At 48.5% G+C, this 18,954-nt stretch overlaps 1 protein-coding gene across 1 annotated transcript; it reads left to right on the top strand.

Annotated features, from left to right (window-relative positions):
• The first annotated feature begins 8,211 nt into the window (after positions 1–8,211).
• RND1 (Rho family GTPase 1) lies at positions 8,212–15,080 on the top strand. Its single transcript, XM_068970916.1, has 5 exons — positions 8,212–8,409; positions 9,176–9,263; positions 11,842–11,951; positions 13,019–13,153; positions 14,092–15,080. Exons 1-5 carry the CDS (start codon positions 8,290–8,292, stop codon positions 14,335–14,337), a joined length of 699 nt encoding a protein of 232 aa, XP_068827017.1. The 5' UTR covers positions 8,212–8,289; the 3' UTR covers positions 14,338–15,080.
• Positions 15,081–18,954: the final 3,874 nt, after the last annotated feature.

Consider the following 18,954-nt stretch of genomic DNA (forward strand, 5'->3'; position numbering starts at 1 on the left):
TATATATTTATACGTAAATGTATATGTAGATAAAGTGTGAACATGTCTATGTTTTGGGCTGTGATGTAATGTATTTCTTTTTAAAAAGTGTTTATTATTATTATTATTTATTTGGCTGTGCTGGATTTTAGTTGGAGCTTCTCTGATGGGTCGGGTGGTAAGGAATCTGCCTGCAATGCAGGAGACCCCGGTTCGATCTCTGAGTTGGGAAGATCCCGTTAGTTGTGGTATATGGTGTTTTCAATTTTCGCTGCAGCAGGCAAACTCTTAGTTGCCGCACGTGGGATCTAGTTCCCTGACTAGGGATTGAACCCATGTCCCATGCATTGGGAGCGTGGATTCTTAGCCACTGGACCACCAGGAAAGTCCCCGTAACAAATTTCTGACTCTGACTTGTGATAGAAAATTTGAGAGCCGTGATTGGAGGAAGCAAATGTTCAGCATGGCTGGAGCACAGTGGGGAGGGGAAGAATACAAGGGCAAGACAGGTCATGTATGGGTCTAAAATAAACTGGGTTTTATTCAAAATGAACCTGACTCCATAAGACTTAAGCAGAGAATGGACATGACCCATGTAGTTTCTTGGTTTTGTTTTTAATCTTGCCTTTTAGAAATAGATAAACTGAATCTCCTTATAGTTGCTTTTTCCACCAAAACAGATTTGCCTTGCTTTTGCTGGCAAGAAATTGGGTTGGGGGGAGGCAGAGGAAAGTTATGCTTCTGTCCACCTTGCCAGATCAAGAAGGACCTCCTGGAGGGACCCAGGAGAGGGGGCACCCAAAGCTCCCCGGGAGGCTGTAATGAAGGGTGGCAGAAGGAGGCCCAGAGAGGGTAGAGGAGGGCGGGGGAGCTGCTACACTAGCAGATGAGGAAGTGGCTGGACCTGGGAAACTGGGAAGGGAGTGTGTGTGGCTCAGCGTTCACGTCGCTTCCCGGCTCACTCCCCTGTTCCCCAGCGCCTCTCCTTCCTTAGACATGCCCCAGAATGAGGGCCCCCTAGCACCTTGGCCCTGACCAAGCCTCAGTGGTGGCAAGAGAAGGCAGGAAGCCCTACCTGCTGCGGTCTTACCAGGGTCCTCTGCTCCAGGTGCCTGTTTCAGGAATGGTGGCTACACTCGCCCTGGCCACACACTGCTCCTCTGTCCCCCACTCCCAGCCCACAACTCAGTGCAGACCAGGCAGAACAAGGTTTCCCCAGGACCACTGTCTTTACTGTGTCCCTATTTCCCCCCCTGCCCCATCCTCAGCCATCTTTTCCCTCCTAATTCTTAGTCTAGTTCAGGTAGCTTTTCTTTCTTTCTCTTCCTGTATAGCCCTTTACACACACACACACACACACACACACACACACACACACACACACACACACACACGCACGCACGCGCGCGCGCGCGTGCGCGCGCGCGCGCATTCACTGGTCCTCTTTTTCCATCTCTTGCTTCCACACCGTCCCATTCCCTAGATCATTCCCTATATACTACCCACCTCTCAGCATCTTCTTATTTTAACCATAGCTCAATGCTACTTCCTCTAGGAAGTTTCCCAAGAAAATTCTCCTTTTTCCTTTTGTTTTTGCTTCTAATCGCTCACCAGACTCATACAACACTCAGCTCTCAGGAAGAGGAGCAGAAGAGCCCAAGAAAGAGAAAAGCTGCAGGAATAGGCCTGGCCTTCACAGCTAATCTTTGGTTTTCTCCTACGGAATATAACGCTTTCACAGAATATCAACATCAAGCAAGGCCACCCAATGACCGTAACAGATCAAGAACAAGACCTCGCTGTAGTCACATCCAAACACAGACAAAACAAGAAATTGTCCAAGCCATAAACATGAACAAACATCCCCCTGTGAGTGGCTGCTGCTCCTTTACCAATCACAGCGTTGGTCTTGCTTCATTCTTATTTACTAAGGTACCACTGTGGTCCAGAGGTTAAGCCTCTGTGCTTCCACTGCAGGGGGTATGAGTTGGGGAACTAAGATCCTTCATGCCAGTGCGGCACAGCCAAAAAAAAAAGAACCCCCCCCCAAAAAAAAGGTACCCAATTGTAGAATCCTCCAGCTTCCTGACAACCTCTAACCCAGGGCAACCTTGCTTCCCTGCTGCTACTGCTGCTGCTGCTAAGTCACTTCAGTCGTGTCCGACTCCATAGACGGCAGCCCACCAGGCTCCCCCGTCCCTCGGATTCTCCAGGCAAGAACACTGGAGTGGGTTGCCATTTCCTTCTCCAATGCATGAAAGTGAAAAGTGAAAGTGAAGTCGCTCAGTAGTGTCCGACTCTTTGCGACCCCACGGACTGCAGCCCACCAGGCTCCTACGTCCATTGGATTCTCCAGGCAAGAGTGCTGGAGTGGGGTGCCATCACCTTCTCCGCTGCTTCCCTGACCTCTCCCCAAATCTGCAAATTTAAGTCCAAATCCTAAGCCTTTTCCTGGATGCCCCACAGTTGGTGTGTGTTGTTCTCCTTGATGAAATGAGTTCACAAACCCCATTTTGTTTGACTACAAGTGTCTGCTGGTAGTCTTTGGCTGGAGGGCATTGACAATCAAGAAAAAACATACAAGTACACTTGTGCGTATTTTTTAAAACTCTGAACTCCTACGTTTTGGTTTTTAAGTGTATTTTATGATATTTTAGTACCACATTCCCTTTCCTAATTATGTTCTCAGGCAAACTGCCCCACCCCCTGAATCATCTGCTTCAGCTGGTTACGTGATTCTTCAGTCCTTGGGCGAGCTGAGCATTTTCCTGCATCTCTCCTCTCCAGTCTTTTTTTTTTAAATAATGTTTGTCTGTTTATGTATTTGACTACCTTGGGTCTTAGTTGCAGCTCTCTGTAGCACTTGCTTCAATAGTAACAGCGCTCTGGTTTAATTGCTTCACAGCATATGGGTATGTTCATTTCTAGAGCAGGGATCGAACCCACGTCCCCTGCATGGTCAGGAGGATTCTTAACCACTGGAGCAGGGAAGTCTTGCCATCTCCAATCTTGCATTAAGATTGAAGCCCAGGAGAAACCACTCTCTTAGATGAGGCTTCCAAGATCACCCAACCAGATCTGACCTCTCCCTTCTCAGCACTCCTACAGCACTTGTTTCAGTTACCCGCCAGGCTCTTGTTTTATCTCTTCCTCATAAGCTGTAAACTCCATGAAGATGGGGACTGAGTCTTAAAATCTTGTTTAGCACTCTAGTGACTGCTCCAGCTAAAAGGCCCCGTCAAAGGGTCAGGTGTTCCCATGGCTAGGAGCCAGGGATCCCTGAGATCATGAGAAGTTATGGTTTAGAACTGAGAAGTGGGGCGCCTGAGTCATATTAAGGAGGGGTGAGTGGGCCTTGCCTTCCAGACTCCTGGGAGACACAGGTGGCAGTGTCCCTGGGAGCTCTTTGTAAGGATCCCTAGGGCAGAGAAAGTCCTGGGTTTGTGTACTCTGTGCTAAGAGTCAGAGTGGATTTGAATTTGCTACCACCCTGAACACCTTGGTGTATTACGTCACTGTCCTAGATAAGGACCTTATCACAGTAATCAGAGTCAAAAAAGATAGGACAGCCCTGAGCTTTGAAGGTGTGGTACACATACACTCACACACACACACACACACACAAACACATACACATACACTCATGCACATGATATCCAGGCTAGTGGCTTTTAAATTGTGTTCCCTGGAGTTTGTCCCCTAGGACAAACTGGGGGGCTGAGTGAGTCCCATCCCAAGTACCTAATTCTGATTTAACCACAGAAGTTTTGCTTTTCATCTTTTTGTGTTTGGGAATACTGCATGAGATGTAATTTGTAAAAGTGTTTAATACATGTTAACAACACCATGGAGATACAATCAGCAAAATCCAGAATATGGAAGACACTGTAGAATAAACAACGTGGTTTCTGCATCAGGTAAACTATAGGGGAAAAAAGGAAATGGAACCTATGAAATAAAAGATGCTTAAGAGCCATATCAGTGAAATTCAGTGAGTGGACTTTGTTCAGATTCCAGTGATTTAGTTAACTAAATCAATGAATGACACAATTGGGGAAATTTTAGCACTGACTGACTATTTGGTGATTTTTAAGGAGTTATTTATTTTTGGTGGGAATAATGGTATTTTGATTATGTTAATGAAGAATCTTTTTATTTTTCAGATGAGTACTGAAACCTCTATGGATTAAATGATATGACATCCAAATTTGCCTTACAATTGTCCAGTGAGGAGGTGTACTGGGGAGAAGCTGGGTGGGGGTATAGATGAAGTAGGATTGTGTGGATGATTGTTGAAGCTGGGTGATGGTTACAAATGGGTTCGTTGTATTTTTCTATTTCTTTAAATATTTGAACATCTCCACACAATGTTTTTTTTTAAGAAAAAAAAACAAGTTAAAGGAGATTGTAAAGAAAATTTGAAATTATAAACTTATTTATTTTTTAAGTAACCGCTTTGGACTTCCTTGGTGGCTCAGTGGTAAAGAATCTACCTGCCAATGCAGGAGGCATGCGTTCCATCCCCGGTCCGGGAAGATCCTGCATGCCGAGCAGCACCTGGGCCCGTGACCACAACTACTGAGCCTGTGCTCTAGAGCCCGTGCTCCGAAATGAGGGAAGCCACTGCAAGAAGAAGCCTGCTCATTGCAACTAGAGAGCAGCCTGCACAGCAACAGAGACCCAGCCCAAAATAAATAAATAAATAAAATGTCAGGAAAAGTACCAGCTTTATCAAGATATAAGTCACATACCATACAACTCACCAATTTAAACAAGTCAGTGGTTTTCAGTATATTCACAGAGTTGTACAACCATCATCACAATCAAATTTAGAAGAGTTTGTCACCTCAAAAAGAAACCTCGCACCTATTAGCAGACATTCTACATTCCCCCACAACCCTTACAGCCCTAATCTCCTTTCTGTGTCTTTGGATTTGTTTTGGATGCTTCATACAAGTGAAATCATATAATATATGGCCTTTTGTGACTAGCTCCTTTCACCTTAGGATAATGTTTTCAAGTATAACCTAAATTTTCCTGGTCTTATAGGAGGGCTTCCTTGGTGGTTCAGTGGTAAAGAATCTGCCTGCCAATGCAGGAGACCTGGATTTGAGTCTTGGGTCAGGAAGATCCCCTGGAGAAGGGAATGGCAACCCACTCCAGTATTCTTGCCTGGAGAGTTCCACGGACAGAGGAGCCTGGCAGGCTACAGTCCACATGGTTGCAAAGAATCAGCCTCATAGGAAAATACAACCTTATACATTTATTACTCTGGTTTTGGATTTTTAAAGAAAGATACACGGAAGAGGTTTAAACAAACTTGGGGGAGGTAGTCTAACTGCTAAAAAAAAAAAAAAAGGCTAAAATCCCCTTCGTTAGTCGAAACCCCTCACCTTACGTTCAAGGAACTAGAGGCCCAGAGAGACTAACCCAAACACACATAGCTTGTTAAGGACAGAGCTGGTCCAACATCCAGACCAGCTGAGTTTTGGTTCCATCCTCCTTTCATGTTGCCACACTGCCTTCTGAAAACACACCCCCTCCCCACATTTCCCACCATAATTCATAAACACGTGACCCACAAAATATCTTCGGAGACACATCTTGACAAGGTGAAGGGACCTAGAGAAGAAGTCTGGAGAGCTCTCCCTTCTGCTCAACGTCAGTTTTACTTCAGTCCTGATCCCCAGGAGGCCCCATGATGGGGGCTGCTCCATCTCACAGCTCAGGCTTTCTGCTTTCCTCCCCTGAAATGCAACCACTCAGGGAAGCAGTGTTAGCACAAGTTCCCAGAATTTCTATCTCAGTGGACCTCAGGAGTGGCAATCTTGTTAGAAGTTAGAGGAAGTTGTTTGCATAGCAAGAACAGTTTTTACTTATTTGAATACTATTTGGAGTGCCTCGGGAGGGGGTGCGTGTAGGGGGAGGCTGGGAGAGAACATGGGGAGAGAGGGCTAAAGCCTTTGGGGCTGCCATTGGAGGGAACCCAGTTAAGGGTTAAGAGGCTGTATGGGAACCACACTGGTGCTTCCAGAACTGAGTTCGGATGACATGGAGGGAGGGAGACACCGGGAAAAAGTCATGCTGAGGGAGAGGACTCCAGGCTGAGGCAGTCTGTGATCTTACAGCTGTTCCTGGAACACTCCCAAAACATGTTTATGGGGAGCTCAGAGAGGCTGTCAGGCTGCTGCAAAAGGGCAGAAAGAGGACAAATTCTATAGACAGAACATTATCTTAGGGCTGAGGATGAGACCTGGGGAATGGTAGGGCAAAGAAGCTTCCAAAGAGCCTGCCTGGGAGAGGAGGGTAACCAGCCAATGGTATCATCTGGTAACTGATTTTGTACCGTGGAGATTCCCTGAAGTGATCCCTGATCCCTGGAAGGGGGGCCTTAGGGCAGAGGACAGTGCAGGACTTAGCCCCAGGACCCTCAGCCAGGCAACTTGGACTAGACGCAGGAGACCTAGGTTTGATCCCTAAGTGGGGAAGATCCCCTGGAGAAGGGAATACTACCAACCCCAGTATTCTTACCTGGAGAATTCCATGGACAGAAGAGCCTGTATGGCTACAGTCCGTGGAGTCCAGGAGGTCCCAAAGAGTTGGACACGACTGATTGACCAACACTGTTGGGGCTTCCCAGGTGGTGTTAGTGATAAAGAACCTGCCTGCCAATGCAGAAGACATAAGTGATGCAGGTTCAATCCCTGGATCAGGAAGATCCCCTAGAGGAAGGCATGGCAGCCCACTCCAGTATTCTTGCCTGGAGAATGCTATGGACAGAGGAGTTTGGTGGGCTACAGTCCATAGTATTGCAAAGAGTCAGACACTGAAGACTGAAGCTACTTAGCATGCACACACATTGGTTAGGCTACATTCTCAAAATACTCTCCATTCTCCTGTCTATAGAGGATGTTGGCAATCCTGTCCCTTTGGGACCAGGGAAGATTTTAAACATCCTATGTAACAGGGAACACACTCCCCTCCCCTGCCCCAGTGGGGCAGCAGTGATGGCAAGTCAGAGTAAAGCTCCAAGGGAATAGGGCTCAGGCTGTGCTCCAGAGGCACTGGGCTTCCCAAGGTGAAGGGACCCAGAGAAGTCTGGAGTGCTCCGCTTTTGCCCAGGGTCAGTCTCACTTCAATCCCTGATCCCCCAGGAGGCCTCATCTAGACTGTTTTGGTTCTTGAATAATCAGTAGGTTATTCAAGCTGGTTCTGTCTAGTGGAGAGGCGGTAACATGAAGGGCTCTGAGGGCCAAGGGCTGGCAGGCAGTTACGCAGCTCATCTCAACCTCATTTTGCCCTTCAGCTTCCGAATCCCAAAGTCCCAGGCCCATTCTTCCAGTCTGGACTTCAACCAGCTGACACACGCAGTACAGCAGCGTCAGTAGGTGTCAACCTGAAACTGGACCTGTGCCTGATTCATCCAGGAAGCTGAACCCAAGAGGCAGAACAAACACCCCTAAAGCAGCTCCTGCCAGGCCTGGGGTGAGAGGTTGTCTGGTCAAACAGACAGCAACTTTGTTTGTTTTGCCCTCTTCATGCCCCTCCCCACTTGCCAGACTCCCTCATTCCTTTCTCTGTGCCCATCTCTGGGTCAGAAGCTCTGTGGGTTTTTTCCAGATGACGCAAGAAGGTTGTTTAATTTATGTACTTTTTAGTGAAGGTGATTTCTGAGGAAGAGACTTGGGTGTTGAAAGGGGTCCAACCGAGTTAATAAGGGGGTCCAGCAAGAGATTCTGTGAAAAGAAGCCAGAAGTGGGAAGTGGTCCGAGTGGGGATTAGATGGAACGAGGGGGCCAGAGATTTCTGGGACCACCCCTTCCCCAAGGAAGTGCCACCAGGCTGCAATTTAGGCAAGTCCTGTTCTGGAACAACTCCAGCTTGACTTCACTATCCACATTCTTGGCTAGTTTGTTGTTTTTGACACTAATTGGTGGACACTCAAGACCATTAAAGTTTGGTTCATTTTCCCCCACCCCAACCTCATACAAACGCAGAACAACGTGGGAATTCCCTTTCAAGAGGAAGCAAGAAACGGTGCAGCTTTAAGAGAAAGGGAAGGGAAGAAGAGGGTTCTGACTCAGATCCTCCTGCCATTGGCTGCTAGAGGGGATCCCACTTCAGGGATTGGCTGTGACAGAGTCCGCCTTCTCTTGTGATTGGCTCAGCCATGGCAATATAAGGTGGCCGTACTGGCCTCTTTCTCAGTTGGAGAGAGGCAGGGAATCCGGCTGGGTAGTGTGCTGAGACGCACCTGGCGTAACCCTCTCCTTTCTGAATCCGAGTCCAGGTCCCGCGGAGGCTGCAGCCATGAAGGAGAGACGGGCCCCCCAGCCAGTCGTGGCCAGATGTAAGCTCGTTCTGGTGGGGGATGTGCAGTGTGGGAAGACAGCAATGTTACAGGTGTTGGCCAAGGACTGCTATCCCGAGGTGAGTTGCTAGCCCGCCCGCTGGCCACCTTTCCTCTTTGACCGCCTGCTGCTGCGGGTAGATTCCCACCTGCCCAGGGGAGCTGTTTCATCCCACCCCACCCCTCCCCATCCTCAGCCGCTTTCTGGCTGGAGGACCGCCCTGCCTTAGCTTCCCCTGAGACCTGTTCCACTTCTGTCGCCCAGCTGGCTCCTCCTCACCTCTTCACCCATAGGTCCCTGATCAAATCCCCTCCTACCTCTCTTCATCCTGGAGTCTGCTCTTGGGAGAGGAACTGGAGGCATTTGAGAGTCAGGGGTTTCTTCTTGACATAATACCTGCCGTCCCTTCAGCCATTCTATGCGCTTGTCCCCAGGCAGGCTTCTGCCGCCCTGCTGGTCCAAGGGACCTGTGGAGAGAAAAAGAGCTAGAATTGATTTGTGGCTCTGAAATTTGTAGACAGGCAAATCTGGGGACAAGAGGAATCCGTGTGTGTGTGTGTGTGTGTGTGTGTGTGTGTCTGTGGTGTCTCCCTGACCGTCTAGGATATGGGGAGATTGTCCCTGGCAGGAAGTGTTTTACATTTCTCACTTTGATGGAGCAAAGTGCCTGAGCTTCTACACCCCTCTCTCCTGTCCCACGTGGTCCCTCCTGCCCCAGGTATCCTCTCCTTTCCTGCCACGTTAGTGTCTCACTAGGGTGAGTGGCTTCTTGTGTAGCCAGCACTAACTGGAGGGTTCTGAGGGTTGGTACGTCCAAGGTGTGAACAGTTCCTCTCTTTTCACAGACGTATGTGCCCACTGTGTTTGAGAATTACACAGCCTGCTTGGAGACAGAGGAACAGAGAGTGGAGCTCAGTCTCTGGGACACTTCAGGTAAGACTGCTGGCCGCGAGTGCCCCTTTCCCACCCGCACTGGTCTGTTGCAGTCGCTGTCTCAGAAATTGTTTTTCTCTCTGACGGGGGGAAGGAGTATGGTGCTTGCCCGGAGACTGAAAGAGAGAGACCTGAAGATTCTTTGGGGGGTGGGGTGGGGCTTGGCTAACTCAGTTGGCTCATCCAGGGGTGGAGAATGGATGAACCCCAGAAGCTATCACTTCTCTTGGTCTGGCTCCATCCTTTGGAGAGCTGGAATGGGGAGGGGAATGGACCCCAGAAGACTACTGGAGGAGGCAGTTAGGGCTTCTGCATTTCCACATTCTGCCACCCAACACACACACTCACAGCCTTTACTGCCTCAGAGCAAAGCCAAATAAAAAGCAGGAGGCAGTGGTGGCTGTGGCAGGGAGACAAGTCTGTTTTGGGGGAAATGTTGCTCCTGACTCAGTTTTCTCTTCTGCATTTCATCTCTGGCCACTGCTGCCTGCCTGCCTGCCGCAGCTCAGCCCCACTGTCATGCCTCTGCGGCTGAGGGATGAAGCGATGCATCGTCAGTGTTTTGGAGGGTGGGGGGGCTCAAATGGGTCATGGTCATGTTGTACATAGCAGGGGGCTGTTGGCTCTGACTAGGCTGAGGTAGAAGATGCTCTATCTTTCTGGAATGTGAAAAGCAATGTTTTAAGTCTCTCGTCCCTAAATCTTCAGTGCTAGGCTATCCTTTGCTTTTCACTCTGACCCCCTTTCCATTATCTCTTTACCCCAGCCCTTTTAAAATAGACTGAGCTCGGAATCATAATTAAAGGCTAAAAGCCAGAAATATGAGAAAGAAAATAAAATCCATTTCTCTTCAAAAATGCTGAGTTTAAAGAGGAACTATAAATCACTAGGGGTTTCCTGTTACATATAAATATGCCATCCTACTCCTCCAAAGATCTATTATTCCCATCATCCAATTTTGAGGATTGGGAAGACTGGAGGTAGGATATGGGTAATCAGAAAATGAGACATCCCCCTTGCTTCCCACTCCCCAAAACAGGACAAAAATTCCTCCACCTGGTGTGTTTCCCTCTGTTGCAGTTCCAGGGGTTGGGAGCCAGCATTCTGATTATCCGGACTGTGCTACGCTGGCTGGATTGAGCTGGAATGCAGCTCGGCTGCATGATATATGGGTTTTCATCTGCTGTACTCTGCCCACCTCTCAATCTTCCCAGAATCTTCCTGCAGCTCATCTCTTTTCACTACCACCGCCCCCGAAGAGCCCCTCCCCCTCCTCCCACAGTCAGAATGCAGTCCTGGAATCCCAATTCAGATAATGGAAGATCAGCAAGGTGGTCTCTTTTCCCTGTGCCGCATCCCCACCGCCCAAGTTCCCAAAGGATGCCGGCTGTCCGTCGGCCTCAAACTCCCTCTTTCAAATGAGATGCCCGTAAGGAAGGAGGAATGGCAGGGCTGTGTGGGATGGGGCTTCCCAGCACTGGGGCCATTATTCACTTGCTGGTCTTAGGGGAGGGGGATCGCTTAGAGCCAGAAAGGAGGCCTCCTCTCCTCCTCCTTCCCCAGGGCTGCAGTGTTCCCTTTGCTCAGTGATACTGTGATGAGACCCCACTTCATCCCTCAGAGAGGGATGGGGGCTGATTACTGAAGGAGCAGGCAGTTATCCCAACTCCCCTCTACTCCTTTTTTTGAACAACCAACCCCCTGCCTCAGCTTGGATTCCCCCCAGTTTCCATGGCGATTGCGGTTCAGGGAGAGGGGCTGCTTGCTATTCTGAGCACGGATTGTCTGGGTTCCAAAGCTGCTACTGTTCCTTCCCCAGGGTGGAGGGGGGCAGGTTCAAACTCCAGCCTTCTCCCACATTGGACCACCTGGGTCTGCACTGCCTACTCCCCTCCCAGCCATGGACCCTTATTCGAGAGCCTCTAAATCCCAGCTGTTGGTGTTGCTGTCTTTGAGAATGCCTCCCTGAGATCTTGGGACAGGGGGCTGCAGCTTTCCTTTTGCCCTTTCCAGTGTAAGCTTATTTGGGTGGGAGGAGCAGTGGGACCCTGAATTCCTGATGCTCTCCCTCCCCTGCCTGCCTCCTAGAGTTCTGACCCCATGGCAAAGAAGCAGGGCAGCCAGTTATATAACAGGCAGATGTGTTTCTTCACTGGGGAGACCCTGGAGCAGAAGCCAGGAGCAGAGGTTGGACATCAGGCAGATTCTAGAAAAGAGACCTTAAACAAGGCCTGGTCTCTCTGCAGGAGTAGGAGGCGCTTCCCCTGGGACTCAGAAAACTGGTGGACCTTCAGTGAAGCCCACTGTAGGAGATCCAGACAGGGCCCGATTATACTTCACCTCCCTTTTATTTTGCACCCTTTCCCTTTTTCAGGATTAAGGAAGATGACCTTCTTGCACTGTCTCTTGGCAGGTGGTCAGGTGCCAAGCTTCCCATTGCAGCACGTTCCCCTGGGAAATAGGTGGGGCCCTCTCCCTTAAGGGACCAAGCATGGTGTTCCCAGTGCTCTTTGGGTTTAGGCCTCTAGGGGAGGGAAAGTGCCATGATTTACCATCAGCTCTTTCTCCCCGCTACCAGGATCTCCCTACTATGACAATGTCCGTCCACTCTGCTACAGTGACTCAGACGCAGTATTACTGTGCTTTGATATCAGCCGTCCAGAGACTGTGGACAGTGCACTCAAGAAGGTAAGGCTGATTGAATTCTACCATCTCTAGCTCAGCTGGAGAACAAAAAGGAATCTTGGGGACCTGGTCATCTAACCCTTCTTGTGTAGGAAGAAATTGAGGCCAGGGAAGGAAGAGATTTGCCCAAGGCCACACCATTAGCTACAGTTCTGGGACCAGAGGGGCTTCCCAGGTGGTTCAGTGGTAAAGAATCTGCCTACCAGTGCAGGGGCACGAGTTCAGTTCCTGGATCAGGAAGATTCCCTGGAGGAGGACATGGCAACCCACTCCAGTATTCTTGACTGGACAATCCCATTGACACAGGAGCCTGGCAGGCTATAGTCCATGGTGTCGCAAAGTGTTAGACACACTGAGCCACTAAACACTGGGGCTAAACCCAGATCTCCAGTCCCTCTTCATCCTGCCTTCGCCCCTATCCTGCACTGACCTGCCAGAGGCCCAGCAGGGGAGGGTGGTGTTGGAGACTCAGGAAGTGAGGGTTGAGAGCAGAGAACTTTCTGGTGATATGGTTTGAGAGTTGGAGAAGGGGCCTTTGGGTGGCAGCTTTACAGACCTTGATCCCAGGCCTTCTGGGACTTAGCCAGGCAGGCCTGAGCTGAACTGCTGGTAGGAAATGCCTCGGTCATGGTAGTAAGGTCTACCCATACTGAGGAGTCCCAGGAAACCTTGCAGAACTAGCCCAGTTTCCCAGAAGACTCCGGGATTATCTCTTGGAAAGAGACTGGTCGGCTTCTTGGCTTTCTGGACTTGTGCAGCCCTTTGGGTTGAGGGGGTGGACCCGTGCCCCATATGCTTGGTGGAGAGTGAGAGATTTGTCCCTGTGCTCTCTTTGGAGACTGGGCCGTTGACTCTGGGGACAGACTCTTGGGTCAGCACTCCTGTGGCCCCAAAGGCCTCATGGGCAGGAAGATGATGTAATTAGTGCAGTGGCGATGCTGTGACTCACAGCGAGGGCTGGGGATAAGCGGAATGGTGTATGTGATGTTGCCAGCTGGGTTCCTCCGGGTGTCCGTCAGCCACTGACTCTCCTTCCTTCCTCCTTCTTATCTTCTTGCACGGCTCTTCAGTGGAGGACGGAAATCCTTGACTATTGTCCCAGCACCCGTGTCTTGCTTATTGGTTGTAAGACCGACCTGAGGACAGACCTGAGCACTCTGATGGAGCTGTCACACCAGAAGCAGGCGCCCATCTCTTATGAGCAGGTGTGTGTGTGTGCACGCCCATGTGTGGGCTGGGAGTTGAGCTGGGGAAGGCTACAGGAGAGGGCTTGGAAAATGGCTCTTGCTCACACTCTTTCACTATAGCAAGAGAGAACTGGTATTCTGGGGGGCCATCTATAATCAGCAAACTAGTTACCTGGATAGAGGTAGTGGATACCAATTTGCTCAGATTCATACTTCCCAGGTGGCGCTAGTGGTAAAGAACCTGCCTGCCAGTGCAGGAGACATAAGTGATATGGGTTCCATCCCTGAGTCAGGAAGATCCCCTGGAGGAGGGCATGGCTAACCCACTCCAGTATTCTTGTCTGGTGAACCCTATGGACAGAGGAGCCTGGTGGGCTACAAACCATAGAGATGCACAGGGTTGGACACGTCTGAAGTGACTTAGCATGCACGCAGGCACGTACTATAGTTTTTCAGTGAGCCATTCCTGTGTGTGCCACTGTTTCTCAGGTGGTTTTTTGTGTGTATATGTGGACCACCTTCATTAGAATCACTAGAGGTGTTTGTTAGATTCCTGACTCCTTATCTGCAGAGTCATTCTGGGAGAAAAGTATGGGAGTTACATTATAAATTAAGTCCCTGGATAATTTCCTATGCACATGGGAAGGTAAGAATCATTTCTTTAAACCAGTCTTTCACATTACAATCATCTGAGGAGTTCTTAAAAATACTAATTCCTAGGCCTACCCCCAGAAATTCCGATTTACTTGTTCTGGCATCAATATGGTTTAAAAATGTTCCAGATGACTTTAAGGTGCAGTAAGGCTTCACTCTCAGAAAATAATCAGTAGAGGGTGGTGGTGGGAGCCTGGCAGTTGGGTCCCTTGGAGCAGCCCTGGGGAGGACCGCTACCCTGAGAAAGCAGGGTTTCAGACCCATTTTACATCACTGCATGGATGACCTCACTTCCCCTGCAGGGCTGTGCCATTGCCAAGCAGCTGGGTGCAGAAATATACCTGGAAGGCTCGGCTTTCACCTCAGAGAAGAGTATCCACAGCATCTTCCGGACAGCGTCCATGGTGTGTCTGAACAAACCCAGCCCGATGCCCCCGAAGAGCCCTGTCCGAAGCCTCTCCAAGCGACTGCTCCACCTCCCCAGCCGTTCTGAACTCATCTCTTCCACCTTCAAGAAGGAAAAGGCCAAAAGCTGTTCCATTATGTGAAGTGGGGGTTGGAGAGGGGAGACAACCTCCCACTTCCTCCCTTGGGTTGCAGGGGCACGGGGAGAGGGAGGAGGAGACAATTTAGGACTCTGGACATGAGATTTTCAGATGGCCGCGGTGAGGGCTCGGAAGGAGACAGGAATGAGACAAGGAAAGAGCCAGGCCCGGCTTGAGGACCTGACACTGAGAAAGAACCATCACACCCCAAGCCAGGCACTAGGTGGTAGAGGGGGCGGCTGCCCCAGTGGCCTCTGCTCCAGTGACAGAAAAGGTGTGGGGGTTTGGGGGGCATGCTGGCCTCACGGCTTTGGTTGGGGGCCTATAGGAGCCTCACTTCAGCATCATGCCTCTTCCACACAGCGTTTCCATGCAGGCCAGGGGATGGGAGGGGTCCCTGAACCCTTCTCTTCCCCTCTGAGGAGGCTGCAGAGGAGTGGAGGGTGGGGAAGCCAAGAGGCAGCTCCCTTGGGAGCTGAGCCCAGGTGCTTCATAACTGGTAACTGAAATCAGAAGGCAGGAGCTGGTCAGAGCCACCGAGAAGGAAACCTCATCTTTGCATAGCCCATGCCTCATGGAGAGGTGACATCATACATTCGCATGCTTCTCGCCTGAGTCCCCAGGGTCCAAGGGAGAAGCCCCAGACCCCCTTCTCTTGCAGTGTGGGGGTGGTGGTGCTGCAGGAGGCAGGGCTGGGTGGGGGTCACCAGACTTTTTCTGCCCTAGGGCAGTATAGCTGGCGTTTGTTTTATAGACTCTTGTCTTTGGAATCGGGGGGAGGGGGGAGTGTTTCAATCTGTTATATGTTCTGTGTTTAAAGAAGAAAACCTATTTATTAATTAAATATATAAGACATACAAAGAAGTTGACTCCGTTTTCTTAGTTTCTTTCTTGGTTTCCTTTGGTCTCCGATACTGAGGAGAAAGTGGTGCTGGGGTCCTTTCTGTGCATTGCAGAGGGGCTGCCTCCACTGTTCCCTGGCACCTCCAGCAAGGATCTGCTCCCTCTCCCCACAGCCCTGCTTCATCGCCTTCCCCACCCATTTCCTGCTAATCTAGTGCGCCTCTCCTTAACTCTGGAGCAGGGTTTCTCAACGTGGGAACCAATGACACTTTGGAGTAGCTACTGCTTTGTGGTGGGGGCTCTCTTGTGCACAGGAGGACGTCTAACAACATCCCTGGCCTCTCCCTGCTAGGTGTGTATAGCACCCTGAATTGTCTCAGCCAAAAATGTCCCCTACATTGCAGGTAGATTCTTTACCATCTGAGCACCAGGGAAGCCCAAAATGTCTCCAGATGTTGCTAAATGTCTCTCAGGCCAAAGTCATTTGGGGTTGACAACCATTGCCCTAGAGAGTCTAGAGGAGAGAGACAAAATCCAGTGAAAGCATCAGATGGAGAGCCAACCCCACCCCTACAGAAAGTAGGCAGGCGGAAGCAAAGGCTGGGAGGTTCCAAGGGTTCAGGTCTCTGAATTCAACGTGAGGTGATGCCTTTTGCTTTCTTGACCTTCTAATTCCAAGGCCTGTTGATGGCAGCTCAGGGGCCTTATCATCTCTTTAGCTGCTTATAGCTTCTTTTTTCTAAGTGTCATGCTGTACTGGAAATAAAAATTTACTGTGTATTGCGTACTTAACTATGTGCTCAGCGTTGTGCTGAGTGCTTTACCTTATCACATTTTTTTTTGATTTACTATTTAAAAAATCCTATGGTAGTTTATTTACAGTGTTGTATTCTGGTATACAGCAAGGTGATTCAGTTACATATTATTTATCTTGTCCATTATGGTTTATCACAGGATATTAAATATAGTTCCCTGTGCTTTACAATAGGGCCTTGTATAATAGCCACCCTATGTATAATAGCTTATATATGCTGACCCCAAACTTCCAATCCTTCCCTCTACATTATCACATTTCACCTCATAAATGAAAATAACTAACATTTATTAAATGTTTACTATCGGTCAGGTGTGCTTATAAGTTCTTCATGTTACTTATTCTTGTGATAACCCTATGATGTACTAACACCACTCTACAGACAGGAATACTGAGGTTCAGAGAGATTAATGTGCTTAAGGTCACACAGCTAGAAAGTGGTAGAACCTGAATACAAATCCAGGCAACCTGGCTGTAGAACATGCACTTAAAAAAAAATGAACCATTAAATTTTTTTATTTAAAAAAAATTGAATGTCTTTAAATTCTATAGTGCTGTGCAATTTTTAAGTTTCACACACATGATTTCAAATATCCCATATTCTTCCCTTCACCCCTATATTGCTCCTTCACTCTCCCCACTGGTAACCAGTAGTTTGTTCTCTACAGAACATGCACTTTTTCCTGATCTGCTATCCTATGGTTGTAGTGGTGTCAGTTGCTCAGTTGTGTCTGACTCTTTGCAACCCCATGGACTATAGCCCGCCAGGCTTCCCTGTCCATGGGATTCTCCAGGCAAGAATACTGCAGTGGGTTGCCATTCCCTTCTCCAAGGGATCTTCCAAACCCAGGGATTGAACCTGGGTCTTCTGCATTGCAGGCAGATTCTTAACTATCTAAGCCACCAGGGAAGCCCATGCTATCCTATCCTGTGAGGCAAATGGTCTTATTATTCCTATTTTATAAATGAGTAAATAGAAAAGCCAGAGATGCCATATAACTTGCACAAGATTGTACTCTAGTAAATAGTGGAGTCAGGATTCAAACCCAGTCTCAGTGTTAACTAATTCCATGGGTCCTTTACTGCTAGCCATGTGGTACTGAAATAGGAGACTATACTTATGAACCCTAAGAGAATGTAGCCCCTTTGTCTCCATCTCCAAAGATGCATATTTGTGAAAGAGCTAGCAGGGTAGGACAAACCATGCAAGTATCCTTTAAAAAAAAAATTTTTTTTTTGGCTGCTCTGCTAGGCATGTGGGGTCTTAATTCCCTGACCAGGAATAGAACCCCAGCCCCTTGCATTGGATATGGAATCTTAACCACAGGACTGCCAGGAAAGTCCTGCAGGTATTCTTTAAACTCAATGTCTCACAAGTATCATGAGAAAGCTATGTGCAAGTACCAGGGAACTCTGCCTCTATGCACTTGGACAAGCTTAATCAATTTTCTGGGCCTCCCTTTACTGATCTTTAAAGATGTTTGACAATGGTAGCCTGAACATGGGGACAGCATCTACGCTGAAGTTAAATGAACTTGGAGTTGAATCCTGGCTTCGTTCTTTGAACTATGTGGACTTCAAAGGTATAATTAATCTTTCTGGGCCACAAATCTCCTTATCACTGAAATGGAGATAATGCCCATCTTAAAGTGTTAGAACCAGTGAAGTAAGTAATGTAATTAAGTATCCAGCACAGAGTTGGGCAGTAGAAGATAACTTAGTTAAGAGCAGTCGCAGCTCTACCCCTTGGTCTGATTAGTTCCAGTCTGTGAGTGGAGAGCCCTCCAGTGTTCACTGGGTGAATTACACCTAACTGATCTTGGACAACTTCTTCCTTCCCTTTTCTGAGGTTCAAGAGGGCAGATAAAGGCTTCAGAGTTCTAAGAGCAGAAGGATGCCTCTCCTGGGGTTACTGTTGGACTTTGTGCAGTGACGTTCCGAGTTTTAGGTTATTTGGGCTTACTCCAGGCTCTACTTCAGCAGCACTGAACACATTCAGAGAGAAAAACCAGACCAAGAGCCGTGTGGGATTGAAACCCTAAAGCTTGTGATGGGAAAAAAGGAAAGGAAGGAGACGTTAGTTACTTCCTGGTCCGTGGTGCTGCAAAGAGTCGGACACGATTGAAGCGACTTAGCATGAACGCATCTATCTAAACCATCCTAGAAGTTGTCAAGATTTTTGTTTTGGGGAGGAAGGGAGGTAGAATTATTAACCACAAGACCAAAGAGAAACAAAGTGAAAGTACAGTTTTTTGGGGAAAAAAGCTCATTGGAGGACTGAAGAGAGAGAAAGAATAAAAAGTATTAAGGTAACCCAAACAACTGGCCAGATTCCAAAGAGCGAGAAAGTGAAAAGGGCAGGTCCTATCTGGGATGTTTAGAAAACCAGGTGCCACAGCCCGGAAGATACTGTCTTTCCAAGAGGTGCAATCCACCGTGTGAGCTCATTTCAAAATGTTCAAAATGTTGTAACAGTAACTACGGTGTTACCGAGGGGGCCAGGGTTGTTAATATGTTCTCCCAAAGCTGGGATAGTCTCACACAATGAACTGTCCCACCCTCACTGGTAAATACTAGGCTGCTCCTGTAACTTAAATTTTCATTTGTCCATCTGTAAATAATCTATCTCAAAGATTTTTTTTTAACCCACTTTTCCACAAATGGTAAAGTATTTATTGCTGTTAGTACAGTTGCTAGTTATAACTACGTGCTATTGATATGTAAGTTCAGTTCAGTCGCTCAGTCGTATTCGACTATTTGCGACCCCATGAATTGCAGCACGCCAGGCGAGTTCATATGTAAGGAAAGCCTTAAATTACTCCGTTGTAAGCCACGGGCCATGATGTCGTTAACTACAGTTTTCAGGAAAACCAGCATATTCCAGGAGGGCTGCGCCCGCAGAGAGAAAAACCTTCTGATGAAAGCCCACCTATGAAAAACTCTTCCTCCCACAGACTCAAATG

The sequence above is a fragment of the Capricornis sumatraensis genome, chromosome 4 (assembly GCF_032405125.1).
Source record: "Capricornis sumatraensis isolate serow.1 chromosome 4, serow.2, whole genome shotgun sequence".
NCBI classification, from domain to species: Eukaryota; Metazoa; Chordata; class Mammalia; order Artiodactyla; family Bovidae; genus Capricornis; species Capricornis sumatraensis.

Excerpts from the sequence above, each read along its gene's own strand:
- RND1 (XM_068970916.1), top strand. The coding sequence starts at position 8,290 with ATGAAGGAGAGACGGGCCCCCCAGCCAGTCGTGGCCAGATGTAAGCTC. Across the intron at positions 11,952-13,018 it reads TGGACAGTGCACTCAAGAAG|TGGAGGACGGAAATCCTTGA; the intron begins GTAAGGCTGATT and ends ACGGCTCTTCAG. Across the intron at positions 13,154-14,091 it reads CGCCCATCTCTTATGAGCAG|GGCTGTGCCATTGCCAAGCA; the intron begins GTGTGTGTGTGT and ends CTTCCCCTGCAG.